Source organism: Megalops cyprinoides, chromosome 13 (genome assembly GCF_013368585.1).
Source record: "Megalops cyprinoides isolate fMegCyp1 chromosome 13, fMegCyp1.pri, whole genome shotgun sequence".
NCBI lineage: Eukaryota > Metazoa > Chordata > Actinopteri > Elopiformes > Megalopidae > Megalops > Megalops cyprinoides.
This window is the reverse complement of record NC_050595.1, coordinates 23,334,848-23,361,546: the sequence shown is the minus strand read 5'-3', so window position 1 is coordinate 23,361,546 and position 26,699 is coordinate 23,334,848. Positions and strand designations below refer to the sequence as shown.

At 40.0% G+C, this 26,699-nt stretch overlaps 2 protein-coding genes across 2 annotated transcripts in view; both read left to right on the top strand.

The window, feature by feature from the left end:
* The first annotated feature begins 3,582 nt into the window (after positions 1–3,582).
* aldh1a3 (aldehyde dehydrogenase 1 family, member A3) lies at positions 3,583–19,162 on the top strand. Its single transcript, XM_036543377.1, has 13 exons — positions 3,583–3,721; positions 4,538–4,642; positions 5,224–5,364; positions 8,324–8,453; positions 10,271–10,332; positions 12,112–12,240; positions 12,681–12,794; positions 13,978–14,080; positions 15,561–15,745; positions 16,432–16,596; positions 16,917–17,074; positions 18,071–18,145; positions 18,657–19,162. Exons 1-13 carry the CDS (start codon positions 3,626–3,628, stop codon positions 18,724–18,726), a joined length of 1,533 nt encoding a protein of 510 aa, XP_036399270.1. The 5' UTR covers positions 3,583–3,625; the 3' UTR covers positions 18,727–19,162.
* Positions 19,163–21,948: 2,786 nt separating this feature from the next.
* Positions 21,949–26,699, top strand: part of lrrk1 (leucine-rich repeat kinase 1) — a 40,831-nt gene continuing 36,080 nt past the window's right edge. The window contains exons 1-2 of the mRNA XM_036543710.1: positions 21,949–22,118; positions 23,525–23,677. Of these exons, the coding sequence (XP_036399603.1) occupies positions 23,608–23,677 (70 nt within the window). The 5' untranslated portion in view covers positions 21,949–22,118; positions 23,525–23,607. The remainder of the gene's footprint in view (positions 22,119–23,524; positions 23,678–26,699) is intronic.

Here is a 26,699-nt window from a genome sequence, read left to right as displayed (position 1 = left end):
AGTCTGTCTGGTTAATTATCTCATAGCAGCCGACTCTTTCTTCCAACCAATGCGTTTATAGAAATCCTAATTTCTTTTCAGTTATTGAAATATCCAGCCTAAAGGAACTTCAATAAACTGCTGATGAAACATGTTCCTCTCCTATGTGCACTATAAACAGTGACACTGATTTTTTTTTATGTCATGCGCTGTATGTCACCATAAAGTTGTTACTTATCAAACTGGTGAGGGGGCTTCCTTTCATCTTGAAACTTAAGCTTCCCTCTCTGAAATATCATGCCTGAGTTCCAGAGAAGCCTTTAAAACATGATCAGCTCAGTTTTGCCAGATGACAATGAGATGCCTATTGTGAAATGTTTCACATATATTTTTTTATTTAGCAGTTATGAATTGTTCAAATATTTGACAAAGTGGTGTTAAATCACACTAGACAATAACATATTTATTTGACCATCACCATGTCATTAACTATGTGATTCCATCCAGAAAGCTCTTAGATTGGACTCTCCTATTTTGCATGTTTGAAATAAATGTAAAATATTTAATTCAATATTACATTATTTATTTAAATGTTTGCCCCATTGTATCTTTAATTTCCATATTATATGTATCCACATTGGTACATATACCATGCCAATATAAATAAAAATAATGAAAATTTAACGACACATTCTGCCTTTAAATGTCCCTCCTATTTGAAAAGTCTGAACAAATGTGACACCTTAAAAACCAAAACACAACATTAATTGTGTGCTTTACCTTTAAATGTATAATTTTTGAAAATGCACGTCAGGATTTGGTTAATTAAACAATTTATTTACATTTATAAACATTTAAAAAACACAGGTATAATGTCATATTTATCGCCAATGTTGGTTGTAATGCAGTATTTCTCTTACATAGAGGGGAAAGCATGTTTTTTATACGCATGATGGCTTATGGCCTTATGACTGGCTCTCTTTTACGAACGCATCCTAAAAATGTGAAAAAAAATTACCATAAAATGGCTGCACTTGAATGGCAACAATAATGAAAAAAAACACTATTGAGGTCTATAGTATAAAATATATTATTAAAATTTGGACCAGTTTCAATTACAATTTCGTGATAACAATGACATACACTGAATTTCAGATTAAAAGCGGAATTCCCGCTATTCCTTTTCACTATAATTCAGCAAAATTGTACTTGTCACTTGCCTACCCGTTGTCTTCACTGCTATTGTTGATGTTATAATTAGCAGGCTAATTCTTATCTTGTAGCAGGAGGAAATGAAAGACTTGACCTTCGTTAAAAGGTGTGCATCGCCAATTAACCGGTGCATCGGCCTGCGGAGGCACCTGGCGGCTCAACTTTCCCACGAATGTTGAGCCCATGTTTGATTATGCGGTCACTAGCCTATGATACGTAGTCTATGATTGATAAACATTATACAGCTGTACTTTGTTGTTGAAGTAGGCGGAATAATGGCAGTAATAATATCAACAGTAGATGTGGTGGTTGTGTTGTTTTCATCACCATTATCATTGCCATTGTCTTTATCAGTATTTGTAGGAGGACTTTTACGTATGCTGGCCATGGAGCCGCTGATTTCTTGATTTAGAGACAAGTTGGTTGGAAAAAATGCCCAATTTCCCTGTTATGCGTCAATTATTTTATCCCGTTTCAAATAAGCTAAAAAATCGTTTGGGACAAGATTGCATTCCCTACTGAGTCCATACAGCACGCCTGCATATGGAAATAGCACACTCCATGACATACACTTTTCATTTGCGTAACATCTGATAATCACTGCAGCTGACAAGAGGTCAACGTCCCAAAGACAATTTCATATTGTTTGCATAAATAATGTTCCAAGTCCTGTTGCCATTTAATTAGGATGGCCACATATCTCCTTTTAGTGTTCCGTTATTTTCATAATGCGGTCATCCAATATTTGTCTGCATTTAATTACTCCGGCACCCTTGTCCTGTCCATCTTTCCGTTCTATTTTCCCTTTCGTTTTTCCAGCCCGCACCTTTCACAGTTTCCTTTCCCTCTCCGTTCCTTCCTGTTTTTCCTCTCGCTCAATCACTCTGAGTCTCTGTCTCATTAAGAAGTGTTAGAAAGTTGCTGAAGTGAGAAATGAGAGAAATGAGCCTGCGAAAGCTCGTTGTCCTAATTAAACTTTGACAAGAAGAGTGACAAGAAGCAATGGAGAGGAAACAATGCCAACAGTGTCCGAGTGTGAGCCCAAAGCTGGGAAAGGCTTTGTCCTCCCGAACAAAAGCATTTGTTTGCATGTGTTCAACTCTATTAAACTTCATCAGACCCAGGTGCAAAAACCAACTTCGCGAAGAACATCACAATTCATCACACCTTTGCACGGCTGACGAACGGCACGCAGTCACTCCCAATCCCCCCTAAGAACCAGATCAAAGCTACTCTGATACAATGTAAATATTGAGCTGGAGAATTAATTCACACTCATTACTTCCATTGCATGACTGTAAGACACAAGCGACGTTTTGGGGGATAGGGCAATTTCTCTGCGTTTGTGCGTGTGCGCTTATAGCCATTTCGGCGATTTTATAATAAAAATAGCACTTTTTTCGAAGTGCGTCTTGCCGCAGTAACGTTTCTTACGACGTTGATCACATCAGTATTCGGTAATGCCATTCATTTGGACTGTTTACAGCTACAAATAATGAGCAATATCATTTCATCGAACCAAACCTCTATAATATAATTTTAATTGTGAAATTTTCCAGTCGAACATTCATCCTAAATTAGAGCAGTCCCTGGTCTTGAACTGTTTAGGTAACTTCTGCAAGCACAGAATCAGCTGAGTGGGTCCGTCCGCCCAGGCGTGAGAATGAGAGATTTTTGGGCATTTAGCCCAGAGCAGATGTTTAGAAAGAATCCGGTTCAAAACGAGTAGAGCAAAATATTCAAATGCGCGCACGAGGGGTGGGTGTAGTGCATTGCGCTTTGTCCCCATCTATGTAGCCTAAGCTTACATTTCAATGATGAGTGAATTTATGTTTAAAAACTTAAATCATATATTTGCATATCTATCACGTCGCATGCTCTATACGACATGGGCACGTCTGAAACAACTCTGGGTTTGATCTTGCAGCTATGATAATTTGTAACGCTTTGAGGCATTGCACCTGCAGAGAAAGTAACGCAAGGTGTATACTTTCTCATAAAAGGGTGTCTAGTAGCCACACATCTCAACGAATCCATAACCCTCTACTGTATAATTAAAGTATTTGAATGAAGTATTTAGTCCATAAACAGGGCATGCGTTTGAATGACCCATTAACGTTGCGAAGGAATTTCACTGCATTTTAGCGCTGTGAAAAAGTATGTTTGTTACATGACAAAATACGTTAATTCCTGTAACTGCTGAGACATCGGGTCGCCCACAGGATCCAAATTACCGACTGTAATATGAATGAAGAACACGGAACATTAGCACTCCATTGTATAGGGGCGGAGTTGTGCTCTTCTCGGTAGTTATTCAATAAGAGGGAGGAACTTCAAGTTCTTATAAAGGCTGTTGTATGTGTAGCGAACATCCAGACATCAGCACGCGGACCCGGTGTAACCCATAATCCTCACCTCTAGCAATCGACCTATCATGGCACAGAACGGGATTATAGAGAACGGGCAACCAGAAGGGGGGATTCCTGCTGTTCCTCAACCTTTTAAAGTTTCGGAAGTGAGATACACCAAGGTAAGACATCGCAAAAGGTATATAAATCTTGGATGCCTGCTCCATGTAAGTAAATTATCAAATGATTTATTCATTTATCTTAAAGTGATAGGTAATCACGGTCACCACGTTTCACTGCAAAACGTCTAGTGATTGAGAGGACACCTCCTATTACAAATAGCCTACCTCCTGCTATCGGACACTTTCGATTCGACAGTTAAACCAACATGCTATATTATATGTGAAAAGTTGTCAGAGGCTACAGTTTCACAGTGGAATAGCTTTGTCGAGTAGTACATTACGCTATGTTCCAAATGCATTTGGCTCGGATATCATGCATTTGCCACCTATTTAAAGTGCTCAAACCCATATGGTTTTGTTTTGTTTTTTAGGTAACGTTTTTACACGCGAAAAGATTCTTTGTATATTTTTAGAATGCATGTTTAATAATATCATACTCTTGTGGAAATACATGAGATGCAATATTTATTATTGTTTCCAGACGGCCGCTCACGTGATCACATATCACTTCAATATACAGTACAGAATGCTTTTCTGTTGTTCACTTATGTACAGTAGCTAGCACACCATGTTCTCTGCAGTTTATCAAAGGTATCAGTTTTAAACATCAGTCAGAGCAAGCGCCTTTGGCACGGAACATGTGCTCTGATTACTCAAGCCGGTGTTAAGTAATTATGTGCACGACAATTTGCCATACCAGTGTTTACGACTGTAATGCGCCGGTATTTTCCAGTGTGCACCACGTTACATTCACAGGTGGGACGCACATCAAACGTTACAAGGTTTTCTTTGTAAAGGAGCTGTTCTTTTCGACAGATATTTATCAACAACGAATGGCACACCTCTGTCAGCGGAAAGAAGTTTGCGACATACAATCCTGCAACAGGTTCAAAAATCTGCGATGTGGAGGAAGCCGATAAAGTATGTATTTGATTTTTAATAATTTAAGTGTTTTAGTATTTCATACCGTTGATATACCACAAACACGTGAAGTCAGTTCCATCTGCATTTATGTGAATTCATTCCATGTTTTTTTTTTTTTTTTTTTTTTTTAAGGATGAACCCTATGCATTTTAGTTTACGCAGGTTTAAGATCTGACCTTGCAGGCCTTTTGTTGTTAATCATAAATTCTAATATAAAGGCAAATAACATAAATAGAAGTGGTGAAAAATGTAAATACCCATTTACCCAAATAACTTATGATGTAAAAACTGACACTAAATTGACGATGTTCCTCAGAGCAAAATATTTAAATTTGTACATATTGTAGCCTATTTTTCCAAATGTATTTTTCTGAATCACACATCAGCTGTATTTGTATTTGTAGTTAAAATATTTAATGCTTCACAATTGCTATATTTTAAAAAGGCCGAATGGTATGGTAGAATGATACAATTCCATTTCCAGTTTTCATCTCATAAAATACAAATTCGAAAAAGCAATACATTTTAAGGGTATACGGTAAAACCTGATTCGCTAAAGCTTCTGTGTGTTTCCACAGGCGGACGTGGACAAGGCGGTAGAGGCCGCGAAAGCAGCCTTTCGGAGGGACTCTCCGTGGAGGAAGATGGATGTATCCAGTCGAGGGCGACTCTTGAACAAGCTTGCCGATCTGGTGGAGAGAGACTGGGCCCTGTTGGCTGTGAGTGCGCTTATTTCCTTCACGTTTCGTGTTCGTCTGTCAATCAGTCCGTCCTGCTATCACTTCTGTTTGGTTACATGTTGCTGGCAAGTGGACAAATTCTCAAGTACTTCCTTAAATAGGGTAATGCCATATTAGTTGTATTTAGGAGTACTTTTCAATGCCTTGCAAACACATTGCTGAAAGGTGATGGCTATTATAACAGTCTTCCAAGTTCAGATGACATTCTCTGTGTTCTAGGGGCAAGACTTCTTATCTTACTGTACCTTGTCAGGTTTAGCTGCAAACCTGTCCCAGTCCTGTCAGGCATGGGCTCATTAATCACTGTGAACTTATTACATTTAAAAAAAAAAAAAAAAAAAACCTACATTTATATTTTCAATAATTTAACAAAATGCTCAGCGTTTTATAAAAGTCCATTGATAAAACATATTCATATTGCAAGTGATGATAAAGCTTATGTCGAACTTTCATTTATTGTGGAAAATAAATTTGAAAGCAGCATCATCCTGCATTTTTAAAAATGTAATCTATACGGGCAACAAAAACAAAATTCCTGACATTTCATATGACATAGTGCACAGTGAAACCAATCACTGTGCCAGTTTTTTTTTTTTGCTTTAATATACATTAATGAAACCCCCTTTTGAGGTTTCTGTCTGGTTCTCTAAACCACTTTTCATTACATAATTTTGGTTAATGAAAGCAATTCTTGCTGGACAGGTACTCAAAGACCTTAATTAACAAGCCTGAAGTCATGGAAATACAATTTTAGTTTTCTGCAGAGGATTCTGTTCGAAACCCTTTAGAGTATATATACAGTATCGTAATATCAAGAATAGTATCATCAATATTTTGTTGTAACACGCTTTTTATGGAGAGCAGGTATATTGATATCTATGTTATTTTTTGGCTTATGAGAAAGCTGTCCTTTCCTTCCCCCTGCTCCACTGGTACTGTCATTTGGATTTTCAAATGATAAAAATCTGTTTGAGCTTTACTTGCAAGGAGGGTGACATCATGCAAATACCCTCGATTGTATTACTGACTTTTAGTTCCTCTGTAAGTCAGATATTATAATCTTTGTAATTAAAGTCTTGTTCAAATCAGTTTTCACTCCATTGACCTGCCAGATCATATTAGGAATCACATTTGTAAATGAAATGTAACAGATGTGAATGAAGTAATATTGTGAGATTGCATGTGACTGTTAATTGCAAACATGTCCTAGGGTACTTTGCACTGGAGTATCACTAATTACAATAACCCCTAGCTCTATTTGGGGAAATAAAAAACAGATTTGCCAATGTAAAGGTAAATGGTATCTGTCTGTATTACAGTGCTATAATGTTTTGCTTTCCATTCTCTGTTTCATACTTGTCATACTAGTCCTTTGCAACACCACTTAACAGGACTGACATGAACTCTGCAATATAGAGAGACTAATGTACATGTATTATGGCCACTGAGAAGACATGTACTCAATCACCTCAGACATGTACAAAATTGGTTTTGACAACCAGTTCTTTCAACATTGGTTTATGCATTGACTGTAGTTGCGTGTGTGTAGATGAAAGTGCAGTGCTTTAATACTTACAGAGGAGGAAAGGTGTGGCCCACCTCCATTCAGTCGAACCACAGCGCACACTGTCCTTAACTTTAAGCAGTGAATCAAAGCAACTTTCACATTTTTTCATTTATTATATAGCATTTACACAATGGACCAACTAAACGGATAATGCTGTAGAAGATGCAAAGAAAACAATTACACTTTCTCAAATTTGTTACTCAAATTTAAAGGCGAAAGCACAGTACACTCTGAAAGAAGGTGGGTGTCTTACCAGTAGAGGTCTTTCAGATAGTCCGGCCTGACAGCAAGCAACAGCAAAGCCAGAGTCATACATTTACTTGTTATGCAAGTAGTACACCACCAATGAGTTTGTATTAGTCTACCTATAAAAGCTTCTTATGTTGTTTTCCCATTGAAATATCGTAACTATGGACACTGGTAAATCCGTCTGAAATGCGACTTAGTCTTATCTTTCTGTAACGGGAGCCATCACATTTTTCTTTTGTGTACTCAGCAATTCTCATTTATTCAGCTTGAAATGTTGCGTAACCCTTGACACAAACATTCGATGCTCTCACTTGGCAGTTTGTCCCTCATTTCAGCCAGAAATCTAATGCATTACATGTTATCAAAGTATTCCTTTTTCACACACACATTGTGAGGTTGGAGGATGCTGAAATTACAGAGAAATGTGTATGAAGAGAGGGAAAAAAGCAACACTTGCCTAAATGTGCTGTTCAAACCCAAGAACTTTTTTCAAGGTGTTGTCAGTGGTGGGGTAGTTGAATCAGGCCCATTTCTGATAATGGGCTGTAAAATAAGTAGAGGCTCCTTTTCAGTGGTAGTGGCCGCCATCCCATCCGACTCCACCCTGGCCCTCATTAAGCCTCCCTGCCAGCTGTTGCTGCCATGCAGTTACATATGCCCCTGTTCTGGTTCATATCTCACTGTTGGGTTCTGTTAGTGTTGGTGGGAGGGGGGAGGGGGGAAGGGCTTCATTTATTATTATTATGATTATTATTTTCAAACTCATGAATTCCCTCAGCATATTAAATTCTTGGCATTTGCGGCGTACATAAAACGATGTTGTGTAGCAACCAACTTGAACTGGGACCACTCTGTGGAGTTTCACAAAGCGAGTGCGAGTTTGTCTGGGCCTCCCCCTCGAGGAAATACATGTGTGCTATATTTTTTGTTTTCCCTTAAGACCTCTTGACAATGATTGGGGTTTGAAAATGATTAGGATTGTTTTTTGCCTGTAAAACATTTGTCAAGGTATTTCCTCTTAAAGGCTCCCCAAAAAGCAAGGCCTTCCCTCTCCCCATTCAATCACATTATTTCACCTGTATAATCATCAGATGATTTTTATGGTCATGTTCTTTATTTCAGACTATGGAGTCGATGGACACAGGAAAGCCCTTCCTTCATTCATTCTTCATTGATCTGGATGGCAGTATCAAGACTCTGAGATACTACGCCGGCTGGGCAGACAAGATACATGGCAAGACGATGCCGGTTGGTAAGTGTGCATGTGGAGCTGGTTAACAAAAAACATGCTGGGCTTCATTTTAATCAGGAAGTATCACATTTATGACTCCACATTGGTAAATAAATCAAGCCTGCAAGCTGAAGCCTTCTCCATTAAACTGAGATGTTTTTTTCCCAAGTTGCAATGAACTTGTCTCATCACTAAACCTCAACAGATTGTTTATACATTCTATCCACTTGTTTCTTTAAAACTGAGACTCCAACCTGAGTGAGAAAGGTCAGTAAGTTAGTGATGTCTTTCTTGCCTGTGGGTGGTGGAGGAGGTAGTCCGACCACTCTAGGAGACTGAATAGACAAAACATTCCTCCCACGTTCCCCCTGATTAGATTCAAATCAAGTGTTAAAAGAGGCCGGGCTGGGATGCACAAAGGAGAAGGAAGAAGCTGTGATCATTATCGTCGAGGTGCAGCAGTCTGTGACGACACTGCTCACAAATTGGACACTCCGCACTGACAATCAGACTATCAGTTCTTAGTAAGGGATTTTCTGGTGGGTGGGGGGTGGTAGCTGGAATCTCTTCCTCAGAGTATATAAACCTATCAACGAAAAGATAAGGCCACATCCTTCTGAACCCGAGTGGGTTAGTTTTCTTAATTTTCATTTGGGTTGTCCTTCCTCTTCTATGTAAATTTAACATTTGATAGCCATTTGGGTGGGATCAAACAGAGAAATGAGGAGATAATGAGTGTCAAAGGTTACTATTGTGCGAGGGAGTCTGGCTGTCTGTAATCACTGGAGAAAAAAAGCGCATTTGGAAACATGAGAAGGTCGGTGGAAAGGCTGGACTGAGGAGATTACCAGGTGTGGTTTTGACATATCCCAGTGTGGTGCGGATGACATATGAAATCTCACACCGTGTGCAGACCCTGCTGTCACAAGCTGTGCATCTACACGTGGGGTCAGGAGGGGGCTGGCCAAGACACAGTTTGGCACAGTGCTTAGGACTACTTAAACGCACGTTTACTGACCCCACTTGAGTCTCCCTAAAGGTCAGGTGTCGTATTTCACAGTTAACAGCAAAGGTGATGTCTCTCGGGAGACCGACTGTTTATGAGTGATTACCTCACATTCACATAAAAATGTCTTGTATCCCGAGAACCTCATTTATCATGGGGTTCCACAACTGGACTGGGTGGACAGGCTGAACAACAAACTGGCCGGTGAAGATATACAAGATATACAAGGAGGGTATGAGTCATCATTGTGAGAGCATCACTCTGGATATGTTTAGTCTACTGCCTTGACCATTTCTGAAGGAGAGAATCTGCTATGCTGAATAGTCCAGATGCACTGTAGTTTGCTAGTTATGCATGTATGTATGTTATGTATTCTATTTATTTCAAGACTCTGGCATTGGTAAAATAAGGGAGCCGTGGTATGTAAAATACCAGGCAGCACGAGTTTTACCCATGACATATTAAATGATAACCCAACAAAGCTACCTTGAATCACCTCTGACTTGACACCCGATGCTATGGTATGGGAGTAATGGAGAAGGAGATTCCAGACTGCGAACAAAGGTGCGAGGCAGAGCCAAAGGTAGAGCTGAAGAGAGCTTGAATCGCAGCCCAATCTTTTCACAGCTTTTCCGTCTCCAGTTACAATACGTCTCCGCCTAAAATAGAGGCTCGTTCTGAGACCTGCGTGTCTCGAGGAGGCTCACTTCCGATTTTGATATTCCTTTGGTGTTCGTTGTTTCGGTGGCCAAAGCCAGCGCTGTACTTTGAATAGCGTACATTGGCAGATACGCAGAGGTATTAAGTTCATTTTCATATTCTTTTTTTTCAGATGAAAATTTTATGTGCTTCACCAAACATGAGCCCATTGGTGTATGTGGAGCAATCATTCCAGTAAGTACAAAGATTTCCATTGATTAGGATAATCACATTATTGCTGTTGGCAGGGTTTCATACTAATGATAACATCTACATTACCTCATAACAGAAACACACGGGAAGTGGAAGGTCAGAATTTCAATTAATCAAATAGAGGGGTTACTGTAGTGATCGCTATCATAATCCGTTGGGATGTTCACATATCACTCCGCCATGATCTTGGAAAACCTATGTTATTATATAATAGCTCACGCCGAAACACCTGTTAGTACATTTGGAACACTGGAGCATCTGTCCAATATACATAGCATCAGTGAAACCTCTAACCCTGTAAGATCATATTTCATGTTTTGTTTTAGATGTTTAACGAACGATCAAAGAGTCTCGCAGGCACGGACATAGTGTAGTTACAGAAAACCGGAGGTACCAGATAATAAGCCACGTGCGCCCGGCGCTTCACTGTCCCAAGTGTCGTTTCACGGTCCTTCCCTTCCCATAGTGACTGAGGACAGGCTTTGTGTCTTCCTTGATCGTAGCGGTTCCGCACCATTGTTCGCAGCTTTGTACGGACTGCGATGTTATCGGTAGGCGCAACGAGGCTGAAGAGCAAAGCGAGTACTTGGGGGAAATCGGGCACAGGTGTTGCCTTTCACTGACAGAGAGGAGCTACAGTGCAACAGATTCTGCGCTGTCATGAACAGACACACCCCCTTATTCGGCCAAAAAGCGTCTATGTACCTACCTAGATCACTGAAATCTCAAGTCTCCCACAAGAAAGAAAAAAAAACGCAAATATTTTTATTCTGTAAAACAAATTGATTACCGTGGTTCGTAATCAAGTTCATTAGACCTTGGAATTAGTTCAGGGTAAATCCAACCCTCTAGTACATTTCTGTACGAAAAGCTACACCGTTTCAGTTCAAAACAAAGGACTGGTCTGAGCTATTACTTTCCTGATCAAACGTGAAATAAAACACCAAACATTTACTGGAAACTTAATCTTAATCTCAACCCACCCTAGTCATACAGCCCCAAACTTAATCCTTGTAAAAGATAAGATTACGAGAATAGGACTGGAAATGGTTTTGATTGGGGATATAAATTTACAGCCAAAATTGGTCCAGCGGTGATCTAATCTTTGTTGTTTTTTTCAAATGCACCAAATAAAGCAGTGGTAGTTAAAGCGTTAGTCGAAAGATTATTGGAGGTGGGACAGTGAGCAAATCATATCGAATTACTTTCCCAATTTGAAACACCATCGTTTCACATCCACGATAATTATAATCATTCAAGCTTATCTGTGAAAATAGACATATATCTTCTTGTTTTGCTTTGGCAACTAAGGAACAAAACCATGCAGTTGTCAGACATGGGAGATTATATCATAAAGATGAAATTCATACTAAGCCATTCAGTGTAATTACTGGCGCACAGAGAGAATGACTCACCATAAAAGAAAAACAGGAAGCCATACTCCAGAGTTTGGCAAACAACATGCTTCCAAAGCTGTAATTGCAATCATTTCAGCCAAAGCATTTAAAAAGTTAACAATACTTACAAAAATAAGCATTTATTATTTGGTCACTTAACAATTCTTACCTCAAGTACCTTTTGTACTTACTTATTGTCCTGTTCAGACAACTGGCAGGATACATTATTGTGGATATATTTTGACATTAGAGCCTTAGAAGTGTATGTTCATTTCTGAGGAAAAGATCATCCTTATATTAACTTTGATTTTCTGCACCGATGTCTCTGTCATCGCTGATCCTTGTATTTTTGGTCACATTATAGTGGAACTTCCCCTTGCTGATGTTTATGTGGAAGATTGCCCCTGCCTTGTGCTGTGGCAACACTGTGGTCATCAAGCCAGCTGAGCAGACACCACTGACAGCTCTCCACATGGGGGCGCTGGTGAAGGAGGTGAGTCTACTTCCCAGAGCCTGCTAGCACTTGCCAATCTAGATGCATTTGCAGGTAGGCTTCAAAGATTTTTAGACATAAACTGCAAACATCTTGTGCAGTTAGTTGCTGCTAAAAATCACTGGCATAATACCAGGTAATGAGCTGAGAATGGAACTGTTCCAATGATTGAACTGAGAATTAGGGGGTTGCCCACTCCTGCAGCCATGTTATAGTTAACACAAAAAAAGTTCAACGACAACCTGTATGTTGGAATCACATATGTAGTATTTGTTTTTGGCTCTCTTACGGCCTATTAGCCAATTTAAATTTGGACCCCTGTATGCCTGTGGAAAACCCTGGTCTTAAGTTATTAGTCTGGTTTTCTTTTATCATTTGTAATGACTGAGTACAAACTGCTTTGTTTTAATGATTCGCATTCTTGTTTTCGTGCCACGAAGGCTGGCTTCCCCCCTGGAGTAGTGAACATCTTGCCTGGGTTTGGGCCCACGGCCGGCGCAGCCATATCCAGTCATATGGACATCGACAAGGTGGCATTCACTGGATCCACAGATGTGAGTGCTCTGCTAGTAAAAAAAGCACGCTCCTCGGAAATATGCGCGTTATTATTAAAGCAGAGCTGTGTGTGCTGAGGTCTGCGGAGGCCTGCGTTTTGGGAATGATGTTAATTGAAAGCACATACTTTCGAGTCTCGGTAGACCATGCAGATCGGGAGTGAACTCAGCCCCACAGAGCAGGAAAACACTTGATATCTAAATATTGGTGCATAATTCAACTAGTAATAAATATTAATAATGCGATTTCAAGAGGATACAGATGTGATGTAGTTCAGCGGGCCCCACCTTCACAATCAATTCCCTGTTGCTACAGATTTTTTTTCCAAAGGAGCAGAATGTATTTTTAATCAGAGGAGCGTATCATTTTATGTTTGCTTCAGATGCACTGTATGTAGCAGACGGCTTATGAGTAGCTCCTATTATACGTATTCACAGAACTAACATCGTTGAGCAAGTGACTGTTGCATTTTGTACAAACAAGTCACACTAAAAAAGTAGTAAGTTAGGCTCCTGAGTGGCTTATTCGGAAAGTTTATGTGAGTGGCATTGAGTGCAGGCTGAGTCTTACAGCCCAGGTTCAATCTCAGCCATGTCATCAAACAACAATGAGCCCACAGTGGCATTACATATTGGGTTATTCACGGTTTCCTGGAATTTCATCAGTTGATTCATGAGGCATCTGCAAATTGCTTGTATGATGCTGATGGAATAGCACCTATTCTCTGATAGGTGCCCACCTCACTGTGGTGCACTGTGGGACTTGTGGTGTGAAAAACAGATGTGACTCTGTGGAAGTGTAGCAGAGTATTGCATTGGTCTCAGTTCAGTGCTCCTGTGCAAATTCATGTATGTATGTATATATACACATGTATGTACCATACCAAAACTTATATTGAGAATATGTTTTAGAAAATATGATTTTATCTTTTTAACTATGTTTTAACATAAATGTTAATTATTGCTGTTTTGGTATATTGTAATATTTCTGATTTACATTAATATTTTTAAAATTTGCAATATATTCTTGGGCTGTACAAAATATTTCTCGATATATTACAGTATATTTCATTTAAATATGGGTAGCTATGTGGATGCAATACGCGATACTATTGGTATAGGGTAGCTAACAGGACACATCTGTGTATTCCTTGGCATTTCTCACTTGCACCTTTTTCTGCAGGTTGGGAAGTTAATCAAAGAAGCTGCTGCCAGAAGTAACCTGAAAAGGGTCACTCTGGAGCTGGGAGGGAAAAACCCCTGCATTGTCTTTGCTGATGCTGATTGTGAGTATTGTGTTTTTCCCATAACCTGCTTTCATTAATTACTGGAGCTGTTGCAAGTAATGATAAGAATTCATTGCATAAATGCAGTGACTCACATGAATTTCGAATCCCTTTGTACAGTGAGGAGTATGACTCACTTCAGCTAGGGCTGACGTGTAGCACCCATCTCGATGATTCGCCACAGAGCACAAGAGGGAGTGATTGCTTCAGCCAATTAAACTGGGAGACTTTTAGAAACTTCCTCCAGTCCTTCCTTCCTGTCCAAACTGAGATGGCATGATTGGGAATTTGGCAAGGACACCACTGAATCCCCCTCTGTTTGTAATAAGTGACATGAGTCTTTGTCGGACCAGAATTGGTCCATTTAACGCCTCAGCCAAAAGACAGTAGCTTCCACAGTACAGTATCCTCATCACTGCATTGGCAAGTTGGGTTTCTATTTGGTCCACAGAGACGATTGCCCCTTACTGCCCTACCAATGCCACTACCAATAGAAACCTGCTTTTCCCAGGTCTCTCATCCAAGTACTTCCCAGACTATCAGAACTAGCCACAGTGATTTTCTACAGTTTGACAGGTGAATGCTGAAGAAGTTGTACAGCTGCAAGTCAGGAAAGCTAACGGATTAGAAGATCCTCACCATTTCAAGTGTTTTTACAGTTTTAAGTGTTTAATGGTTTGTCTCATGGATGCATTGTGTAGCATTTTTTCACAGGTATGTATGACAGTATGTAACTGTGTCTCAGAGCCGCTGTGTGAAACAGTCTGAGGGCATAATGATTCAACAGTTTTAAGGTTTCTAGCTTAAAACTGTAACAGATTCTCCCTGGGTTGAGGTGTGTAACAGTCAGGCCACCCCCAGATGGACCTCAATTCACTCTCAGTTGTCTCCTTATATCCCGATGTCTACATAGTATTTATGACTTTTTGTGCACCCCCTTGGATTGTAACTGCACCCCTCTGTATTTTCTCCTGGTGCCGAGCCTGGTAACAGTGTGTCTTATTGTAACTGATTCTTGGGGCTGCAGGATGTGAAAGTGTGTCCCCTGGCTACAGAATGTAACAGTGCATCCCAGGGCAGTATTGTGTAACAGCGTGCGTTAAAGCTTCGGCATGTTTTTGGACTGCCATATGTCTCATTGTTACAGTCGGTGGCAGTTTCCAAGTTGCAAAGTATCCTAGTTACAGTGGGAAACAGGTAATCTTGTAGCTGAATTGTGGGTCAGAGTCAGAGTTTCAGTGTATATCTGCATTTCTCAGGCCTTCAGGGTGTAACAGAGTATCTCAGAGTAGGATGTAATAATTCTTTTACATCCTGGACTGTCTGGACTGTGTAACTGTGTAACTCTGCTATAGGGTGTCTTGGAGCTGCGGCACATGTCTGGACACTAGTGCTCAATGGTGTTTTTTTTCTCAGTTACAGTGTTTAGTAGTGTGCCTCTAGGCTGCGATGGGCTAACTGCCCTGTCCTCTCCCTATAGTGCAGCTGGCTGTGGAAGAGGTCCAGCAGGGGGCCTTCTTCAACCAGGGCCAGTGCTGCACGGCCGCCTCACGCGTCTTCGTGGAGGAGCAAGTGTACGAGGAGTTTGTGCGGCGCAGCATCGAAAACGCCAAGAAAGTGGTCGCTGGCGACCCTCTGGACCCACGGACGTCACACGGACCACAGGTTTCAACTGCTCATTCAACCGCCGGCTGCTTCTCACATTGCCCCATAAAATCGCATTCGCCCGCAATGTCGAAAACGGAAATTCTCACGCTTTTCAAAAACCAGAGCCGTTCTCATCAAAACTATGGCTGCCGCAGACAATGCCTTTTAATGGTAGTCACAGACATGTGATTAGGCAGGACCAGACAGAGGAGGCAGACAGCTGTCCAGACAGCCCACAGCTTTTGGCAGAGCTTTGACCCCACTCCTGAGCGTGTTTAACCTGCTCCAGGCCCGGGCTCTGTGTCTGAGATGATGGTTCATTTATTGAAACATTTGAAAAATGTGGCTCTGCAGTAATAGTGCAAGGCATGGGGCTGCTGACCAAAAATAACACAACACTGTACCAAGCATGAATATCTCACTCTTTGTTGAAACAGGACATTCTTCCGTCTTGTTTTAGATTCCGCTGAGATTTAAAAAATGAGTCCTCAATATTTATTCCCCGTCATGTCCCAGTTGGGGTTCATTCTTAATGGTCTGCTTGTGGTTAAGCGAGACTAAGAGAAAGTGGGCTTTATTAGCAAAGAATCTAAGCACGGCGTGTCACGTGTTTAACGGTCACACTTTAGTGGGATCAATGTAGAAGACGGCTTGGCTTCAGTCTGCCCCGAGTCAAGTAATGCTGTATTTGCCCACTGCTACAGGTTGACCAGAAGCAGTTTGACAAGATCATGGAGCTGATAGAGAGTGGGAAGTGTGAGGGTGCCAAGCTGGAGCACGGAGGCTTTGCCATCAAGGACGGGGGTCTCTACATCCAGCCCACTGTGTTCTCTGGAGTCAGAGACCACATGCGCATCGCCAAGGAGGAGGTACTGTGCACTGAGTGAAACACCATCATTTTAAGTCAAGTAAATAATCTATTGACATTTCAGTGCCTGCCATAAAATTGAAGCAAACTCCTGTGTGGAGTTCCCATCGCATAACAGCTCTGTAACGTGCACAATAGCGCCATCTGCTGGAAGTCTTGTGGAGGAAGTACGAGGAAAGAGCAACACTGAACTCAGTTAACCTTAGTTCTGTGAATGAGGTCAACGTGCCACAGAGTGTTGTCACGCTGGCTGAAGTAAAGCAGGAGAGCGCCGCGGTTTCAGGCGAGCACTGACGACAGCCCGCCTCCATCCTTTTGCAGATCTTTGGCCCGGTGCAGTGCATATTCAAGTTTAAAAGCCAGGAGGAGGTGATCAAGAGGGCGAACAGCACGGAGTACGGCCTGGCGGCGGCCGTGTTCACCCGCAGCATGGACCGTGCACTCAGCATGTCCTCCGCCCTGCAGTCTGGCACCGTCTGGTAGGTCATACGGCAACCCACCGGCAGGGGGATGGGAACGGCAACGTGGCACGCTCTGTTCCCAAGGGCTTTTATCAGCAATGACAATCTAACCTCTAAAATGCAAGTCTTATAATTCATTATGTATTATAAATATGTGTTATGTATTATAATATATGTATTATACATATTAAAATATGGATTATAGTAGTATGTTAAGTCTGTATGTGTGCAGGTAGTATTATAAACTATGACTGCCAGACACAGCCACCTTTCAGAAAAATGTGAGACCAACTAAACAATAGGCATCTCTGTAAGAAGTATCTTTCTTTTAAAGACATCAAGGTTGTTTCTATGGCAAAGTAAAACACAGGAAATGCATTAGAATGGACATTCCAAGCATTTATAAGAGCCATTGGCTTGGTGTCATCTTGTCACGTAGGTCCAACCCAAATCTTTCACTCTTTAATAACTATGAATTTTATTCAGAAATCGTATAATTTGTCTTAAAGGTGTAGAGATATCTACAGGTCACATAATAATTCCAAGGTAATATGTTGGGTGGTTTTTGAACAGCTGCCCTTTCAAGAACACGATTAAGCAGCGTGCATGTTGGTGCGTACTGTCACCACAAGATGGCGTGCAGTGAAAAAGCTGTTTCAAATTAGGTAACCCGAAAATGTGGCCGGAATAACAGTTACAGAGATGGTCCAGCGTTTTTGTTTGCGTTGCACAATGCAACTGCCTTGCCCTTTTGCACAAACAATACCATTCTCCTTTGGTCATAAAATTTTACCACCAGACACTTGACCCCTTTTGAGAGATTCTGTTCTATAATTTTCATCTGATAAGATAACCAAAAGGAAAACTAGTAAATGTTTGCGTCTAGACCTTTGCTGACAATGTATCTGAAGCACTTTCTCTGGTATGATAGCTGCATCAGGTGCTCTTGGCAGGCCTTGTGATGTCTTCTTCGTCATGAGCTGTTCTCCCCTGTCCCTCACTCTTGCCCTACAGGGTGAACTGCTACAACGCCCTTCACGCCCAGTCTCCTTTTGGGGGCTACAAGATGTCAGGAAATGGAAGAGAGCTGTAAGTGTGCTTTTCTTTAACGCGGGTTGAAAAAACCAGCAGAAATCTGCCATTCTGAATAAGTCTGTCATGTCCTTATCATCTGTATTACTCTATAAGCCAACATGCCATATATATATATGTATCTGTGGTAGCTTGCATGCATGTTAAAATAACAGTCTATAAGTACATTAGAATTACACATAGATATCTATTGCTTTTAATATTTAATGCAGACATAAGATAAGTGCAAGTGTGTATTGAATTTTTTTCCCCTTACGGTTTAAAACAAGTTGCAAGACATCATGTGTGTATGATACAATGACCTAAGCTATTGCACTGCAGTAGTCAGTGAGGTGCATGCTATTATAACGGTTGTGTCTGGGACATAATTGATGTAGTTATACACTTAAGAGATTCTAAAAGTGTTTTGGAAGTGGTTTTTGCATAATTGATTCTCAATTATCAAACTTGTCCTTTAGATGAAAATGAAAGTGTATTTGACTGAGGCTCTTTTGTCTGACTTTTGCAGTGGTGAATATGCCCTGGCAGAATATTCCGAGGTGAAATCGGTGACCATCAAACTCACAGAGAAACTCTGAATGAGGCAGAGGCACTGACTCTGATGGAGCACGCGTTGCCATGGGAACACTTGCTTGCAAATAGCTGCCCCACCAGCAACTTTCGCCTGTGAATATTCAACTTTTGGGGATTCACTCAGTGATGTGCCACATGCCCGAGAGTTCTGTCTCCAGAGTAAAGATTTTCACATCAACCTAAACTTTTCGTTTTTTCATTTATTTATATAGGCATTCTACACACAGAGCAAGTTATTATTTAATAGGAATGCTGTCATCTCTAAGGTAGAGCATCTTTCTCCTCTTTCAAAGATCAGAAAGGTACTGTATGCCACAACTCCCACAGAGGTAACATTTATCTCTAATTTCAATGTGCATCACTGTTCAGCAGTTCTTAAGGGACTCTATTCTTACATAAGAGCCTACTTTACATTGTATTGTATTTTCCTCCGTTACTTCAACTTGCTGCACTTATGGAAGAATTTTACCTTGACTCTGTCGTAAAAGGCATCATATAACCACTCATTCGGTGGACATTAGGTACTTTTAGAATCAACTTATGTTCAAGTTCAATTGGGAGATATTCTACAATGGTTATAAACCATTAGCTGTAGCAAGTGTTATTTCAAAGGTTGCTGCCGAATGTTATAATGGGTAACTGAGTGACACCTGCCTCAAACAGCGTTGAAGCCCTGGCTTCTGAGGACGACATGAAGGGCAAAGGATGCTCTGATATTTCTAAAGCTTTACATTAGCCCCACACAGAAAATGCAACAAGCTATGATATGTATTTTTGTTTAATTAAATGTGTTTTTGATTAAGTAGAGAAATTTGTCACAAAGATGTGGCATTGAAGCATTTTAACTAATATTTCCAATCTGTTTCAAAACTTTAAAATATGTAGGTTTTTAAAGTGTACTGTTCCAAGTTAATAGATTGCAATTTTATATTTTTTGTAAATCAGATACATCTCTTGTTGAATTATTTAAAGAATGTGTTTTAGATGTTTTTAAAGGGTTTTATTTGAGAATGTTTCTTTAAAGCACTACATACTGAATATTAGTTTACAAACAAAATTTCAAACCTGAAAAATGTCTCCCATATGACTGCTGATTTGTATAGCACTTGAGTAATTGCTCTTCAAATGTAACTCTTGTTAACAGCCAAATGGTCAGGTAATGTCTGATTTGCATTTGTTTCTAAAGCTAGTCTTTGACATTTTTGTATGTATATTTAAATGTAACCGCTAAATAAAAGTCTTAGAACAACATGTCATTTTCTTATTCTTTGAGTGTTTCTTAAATACTTATTTATGTGTGATGGAATGCATATGATTCGTCACCACGACACCATGGCACAACCCATGAGGAATATGTTTAATCAAATGATGTTTATTAAAATACCCTTATATAAATTATTTTTTTTTGTTATATCAATTTTGGTGTATTACTTTCACCAGTAACCTCTCCAGTTTTCAGAGGGAGATTTATAGAGGCATTGGTCAAAATGTCTTCATTGGAGATGAAAACACTTCAATTATTTTGCAAGCAATTCTAAGGCCACACACAGGCAGTGAATTTAAACTGTAAAGTGCCTCCATTTTGGCCTTTCAATCTAATGAAATATTCATCAGAGTCCAGGCAGAAAGAAATAGAATCCCATTTATTGGCACAAGATGGCATTGAAGAACTGTTAATATATAATTGTCTCTCTGCAGCCTATTTTATGTACACATGTCTCATACATGTGAATCAACAAAGCCTGCAGTACCAGTTTAGCCAGTATGATTCCTCAAAAACATAACAAACCAAAAAAATCCTGTTGTCTTGCTCTCTGCCTTTCTGAGTGCAAGACATAAATTGAACTTAGGTCACAGACATGGAAAGTCAAGAGAAGAGAGAATATGTGTAACATTTATTCAAGGTGTAGCTATTATTAAACATTGGCTATCAACCATACCCCATTATCTGTTGATCTGTAATGAGTAAAAAATCTTCACACATGGTTCACTCTATCCATGATTCTTTGCTTTGTTAACTTACAGCAGGTGAAGTATGTGTGCATTGCTAGCCAAGTAAAAAGCCCTAATATCAATATAGAGGAAAAAAAGATCTGGGGAAACATACATGGAACTCATTTTCTGTACATTAATTGGTGAATTTTTGCATGTACCTCTTTCCTTTGGTGGTCTTATAAGACATTTCTGCACCTTTGTTTTCATAACATTAAAAATTCAACACACAAGTGAGAAGGTTGTTGCTCTGGATCAAAACCACAACCACACTTTGCCTTCATTCAATTTGGCTAATGGCATTCCCTCGGCTAATACATTAACCCTTATTGCATTTACAGATCAAATTTCTTTGCAAATGGGAGACAGGATAAAGTCATTAGGTACAGTTATTGTGCATCTTTAGCTCCACAGAGTCATGCATTTTATTGTATAATCACACTTTTTAAAAATGAGACTCTTTGGCTGTAACAGCTATTGCCTGAAATGGTCTAAATTCTGCATAGAAATGAACCTGTCAGGTTCCTCAGAATTTGGTTTTGGTAATCTGTGAGAAAATTTCCTATACAGTGTAGCTGGTAAAGAACACCTGGGATACGTGGGGAAACGCAGAGGTGCTGTAACAAAGGCCCGGTTGAAAGGTTACAGATGCAAATCTGTGTTAGAAATTTTAAAATTTCTGTGAGAGTATACTAAATAATATTTCTCTGACGGAGGGATTATCACGCCTCAGTAACCTTGAAGAAAAGTGGAAAGGATGAGGTAGAGCCATGGATTAAGAGTGTAGAATTAAACACCAGGGGGATCTTTTTGGAAGCTGGCAACCAGTCATCCAGGTGAGACCTGCCAAGTGCATGATGACGTACAACGAGGCAAGGAATGCTGGCCGTCATTATTAGTTTCGCAAAGTTAATTTAGGTAAAGTAAAATTTAGATTTGGGTTCCGCTTTTTTTCCAATCTCATCAAATGATCGTTGTTAAATACCCTAAATCAGAACTTAATCTGGGTTCTTGATGACTTGCACTAATACAGCGTTTCGGTCTTTATAATGTGACATGACAAATATTATGATTCCATAAATTCAGTTTATCTAACTACCGTTAGGCCTATCGCAACGTCTCTGGATGTCCGGGTGTTAATGATGGAAAACAAAACGTTTCTGTCGTAATGCAGCCATTGACTAGGCTTCTGTAACTGCAGTGTGTTCTGTTGTGGTTTTGAGGATTGAGGAAGTAGCTCAACTCCTCGCCTCCAGTAAATGTTTCCCTCCAGCTCGACAGTCCTCCTCGACTCAAACTGGGTGGATTGTGGAATAAACGTGCCCTGTTTTTAACTATGATAGTTGGCTATGGATCTCCTGTAGTATGTTGCTAGTCACACAGTAGACTACCACAAAAGTATGAGGTAAGTCAAATTCCTTGTTGTTTTCGACTTATTGACCACCTCATGTGAAAAACGCACGAACTAGCAATCGGACTCCCCTTTCGGTTTTAGACTCGTCATTAAATCTGGTACACTCAATGCGAGTACTCAGGAACACAACTTCGTTTATGTCGGATACATGTGACTATAGGCTATTGAATGGATTATTGATCATTTCGGAATTTGTTTTGTGTGTGTAAGTGTTGTTTGCGATCAATATTTACAAGTTGTCACTTGTCAATAGTTTGAGTGGTGTTAATAGCCTACATGTTATTATGCACATGGCGTTTATTTAAGATGTCCACAGTTCCTTCCACAAGCTCCTTTCAGGTTGTTAATATACGTTTAAGTCGCTATTGTTGGTTTAGTATAAGATTAAGATTATAAATATATATTCTAATTGCATAGCATCACCACGTTGAAACAAACATGTCAGTTCTTGATTAAAATGATGACGTTGTTTCAGACAGTATGTAAAAATGTGTAATTTTGTCAATCGATTATGCTTTTGTTGAACTTCTTAGCGAAACCACCGAATGAAAGGAATGTAAACAGCAGGTAGGGTGATTGCATGCGGAGGGCTTTTGCTTCTTGGGGACGCTGCAATACTGAGTTTGAAAACAGAACGTGGCGAATTCCGACGCTTATAATAACTAGAGAGTGATATCTGTGTGATGTTCAGAAAGTTTTAAATTTGGGCCAGCTAAAAACCGCCTTTAGGTTGTTACAGTTGTACCCAATGATATTCTTGTCCAGGAAGAAGTGAGTAATGTCTGCCGGTTACTTGAATAACAGATTTGGTACAAGTGTGACTATTCACTTGGAACCACGCTGTTTACACATGGTAAAGCTTTAGCACCGCTCGCCTCAGTTGCAACTCGATATTTGAGATTAAAATCATTGTAGTGAATTGAACCTGATGACGGATACAGGATCTTACGCAGGCTAATCAGTATGGGTAACCAAAATCCACAGGCGTGTCCACATCACTCTGAAGATGACGGTAGAAGAATTAAGACTGTTAGCATGGCGCTTGCTTTTTTGGTGTAAAGCTGCATTGTGCCTCTGATCCAGATATACATGGCAATTCTCATCTTGTTTATTCATAATAATCAGTTTGTCTTCACAAATGACGTGGTTCTTTTTGTAGTTGTGGCCACTTACTTTTCACAAGTGTGGGGTCTCCTTTGTGCTATTTAGGGTCAAGCTGGCCCACAGCATTGTGCAAATCATGCAGTGGCCATCTTTACAACGGGCTGTCAAACGGTATCAGTCAGTGAAAGTCAAAGGTGATTGCTTTGTGATGATCTGATTTACTGATTACTGTTTGCCAGAGACATACTTCTCTGCATCCATTTCAGCAGCTTTTCCCTCTTCTCCCTTCCCAGGTCGCTGTGCCACCCAGCACCAATGACTGCCCTCTCAGCCTAAGACACGCTGCCTCGATTTTGTTCAGCCCACCGGGTGAAGCATGTACTGGTCGGTGGGAATCAGCGAGGTCAGCAGTGACACAGAAGCAGTCATGGAGCAACATCAAAAAGGTTAGAAATGGTTTTGCCCTGTCTGTGCAGCTCTTGTAATAATCTCTAAGCAATCTGGGACTTGCACCACATCTCGGCCATATTATGAAATTGTTGTTGTTTTTTTTTTTGGTATTGAAGTTTGCATTGAAAGATCTTTGCATTTAGTCTAAGGTAGACTTTGTACTTTGGTCCAATAAATGTCTTGCCATACTGTAACACCAGAAACAACGAGGACCAAATAAAAAAAGGAAATCCGGTTAATAAGTTGCAGTGACCAGTAGATTGGCTTTACTTTGATTTCAAATAAGGTTTCCAAAAAAGAGATCATATGTCATTAGAGCAGTGTTACAAAAGGTGAAGTTTCGACTTTAGTTTTGACTCCTTGTAACTAAAAAAGAGAATGCTATTAGTCTGAATGTCTCTAAAGCCACATATTGTATTTGATAGGAATACATCTGTGAAGATTTCCTTCAAGACAAAAGTGTGATAGATAGCATTGTTTTAAATGCTTTGGGGAGCAGTGTCATTTATGAGTATGCAGTAAGTAAAGGGTAATATTGTGAATGTTAGTGTCCCCTAAATTTTGTCTCTACATGTATAGTGGTAATTTGTGCTGGGAAAACATGTTCGTTCTGGGCAACTTTTCTTGCCTTTGGAAAATTGTTAATATTTTTATTGGTTCTGAAGGGGATAGCTATATATTATATGTATTGCCTCATTAGTAGATATTATGTTAGTTAATTGTGAGGTACCTTAGCTTATCTTTTTTCATGTGGTACGGTGGTCAGACCTGCTCACATGCATTAAGAATACACAAGTACACACACACACATACGTGCTGGTGTGCACACAGTCCAAAATCTAAGGTTGATGTCATATGAAACACCTTACATGCGGCTAAAATTGTATAGGCTTACAAAAGTTATATGTGACGTCAGTGGCGTTGTTTGGTCCAATCATTTGGGGCTATAGCCCCGAATATTTTAAGTCTAGCTCCGAATATTTTCGCCCTGAAAAAGAGGTGTTTATAGCAAAACAACAGACAGACTGTAACAGAGTGGAACTTGACTTGCAGCGTCCGAAGGTGTGATAATATTTATTTATTATAAAGGTAGATATAACCTCCCCAACCTACTGATGCCGATCTCCCTTCAAAAAAAGACAAGCCCCAGGCAAACTTGACTCAGCCCCTGATCTTTTCAATAGCGATAAACGCCCCTGTGTGACATTATAAAACACAGCTTTACTGTTACAAAAAGCAATTCACCAACAATTCAAATGTGATTTGAATTGCACTGAATGTTCAGTTACATTTAGTTTATATCATATACATAATTTAATCTGATATTACTCTTTATGTAGTATTGGTTTTTAAAATAATTTATTTTGCACTGATTGAATTATTAGGCTACAACAGTTTTCACAAATAAAACTGAAGTAAAAAAGTTAGCTAGTGAATTAGCTACCAGTTATTTTAATCACTGAACTAGCTAGCTAGCTTGCCAAAACTGCAAACAGCAAAACATCTCTCTTTGTACAGCTATGTTTAGCTAGCTACCCAACTAATACAATTTAATGTGGACACTTTGACTTGACATGTTAGTAACTATTTGACTGCTTGTACAAACCTTCATAAAACTCAATATATATATATATCAATAGCTCATATATCCTCATATATCCCCCCCCCACCCGGTCCAACAGTTGAATATGAACTAATTCTAGATTCTGTTACATGACACAGTTTAGGTACAACTTTGTTGTGAGCAATAAAAATTATGCGTAAGTTGCTTCATTGCTTCATGTAGCTTAAGGTTAAAGAATACATTTGGCACACAATAAAGCTCTATTATGACACACTTACAACATGTTTGCGAAAAGGAAAGGAAGCCATGACAGGCACCAAATGTCAAAAGTCAAAGCACGTTTTTTTTTTATTATATTTAGTCACACTACTATAATCAAACCATTGATATTCCTCCTAGTACTCCTGTCAACAATTAAAAAGACATAGTTGCAGCTTTATTGGTTCATGGCACTGTGGTTATATAGTTCATACACTTTCACCTTTCTTAAGTTAGGGTTAGGGTTTCTTAAAAGTCACGGTGCTTTTTCAAAGGGAACGATGAAACAGAGAAGTTGGCTGTCTGGCTTCACTTGTAACAGACGCTTTTTGTTCTTGACCTTCACTGGAAATTTGGGAGGGCAATTTGAGAAGCTACTGCCGTTGAGGTCATCCACACTCTCCTGACGTCTCGGCTACTTTTCCTCTCCAGTTGCCTGTTTCACATTAAATGAGACTGCCTGCGTTTGTGTTCAGTGTCTCTGCTGTCACCACAGCAGCTCTGAATCAGAATGGGGATGTTAGCGGTACAGTGGGGTTAGTGCCTTTTTAAACCTGTGGTTTTCGGATGTCACTGCAAGCCGTGATCAGAGGCGCATCTGCGCCTCTGAAAGGGTTCAGGAAGTCAAGAATTGGTGGCGGGGGGCCTTTGGGCTTAAAAATAGAAGCAAGAACCGAAACGTCAGTCTCGTGTAGTGCTGTACACTACCACAGTCACAGTTTGACTGACTGTACTATATCTGCATTGGACCCAGGTGGAATGCTCCATTTGAGAATAGCGCTGTCCTCCCTCTAATACAACTCGACTGTTCAGCTCGACTGTCATTCCGTGAGGGCATGTGAAGAATTATAAGAAATGCCCTCCGTATTTCAGATTTGCCAGCCAGCTTCATGTTTGGGTGATGATTTGATGCTGAAATTGCCAATTTGATTTGCCCAAGATTGCAAAATGAATCTGGCTGAAAAAAAATAGTGGGTGAATAACTGGGCAATTTGTATGTAGTTTTTTTTAATATTATATGAAATATTCAGTGGCGTCGTCTCCCCCAAAAAAGAGCTAAAAAAAACTCCATATATTGACAAATTACCAGCCCATAGCAAGTACAGTGTCCTGAATGCTGAGCATTATTTCAGATGCGTGAACATTTCCCACATAGGGAGAAGAGGCTGCATTAAACGGGGTGGATAGCTGAATCG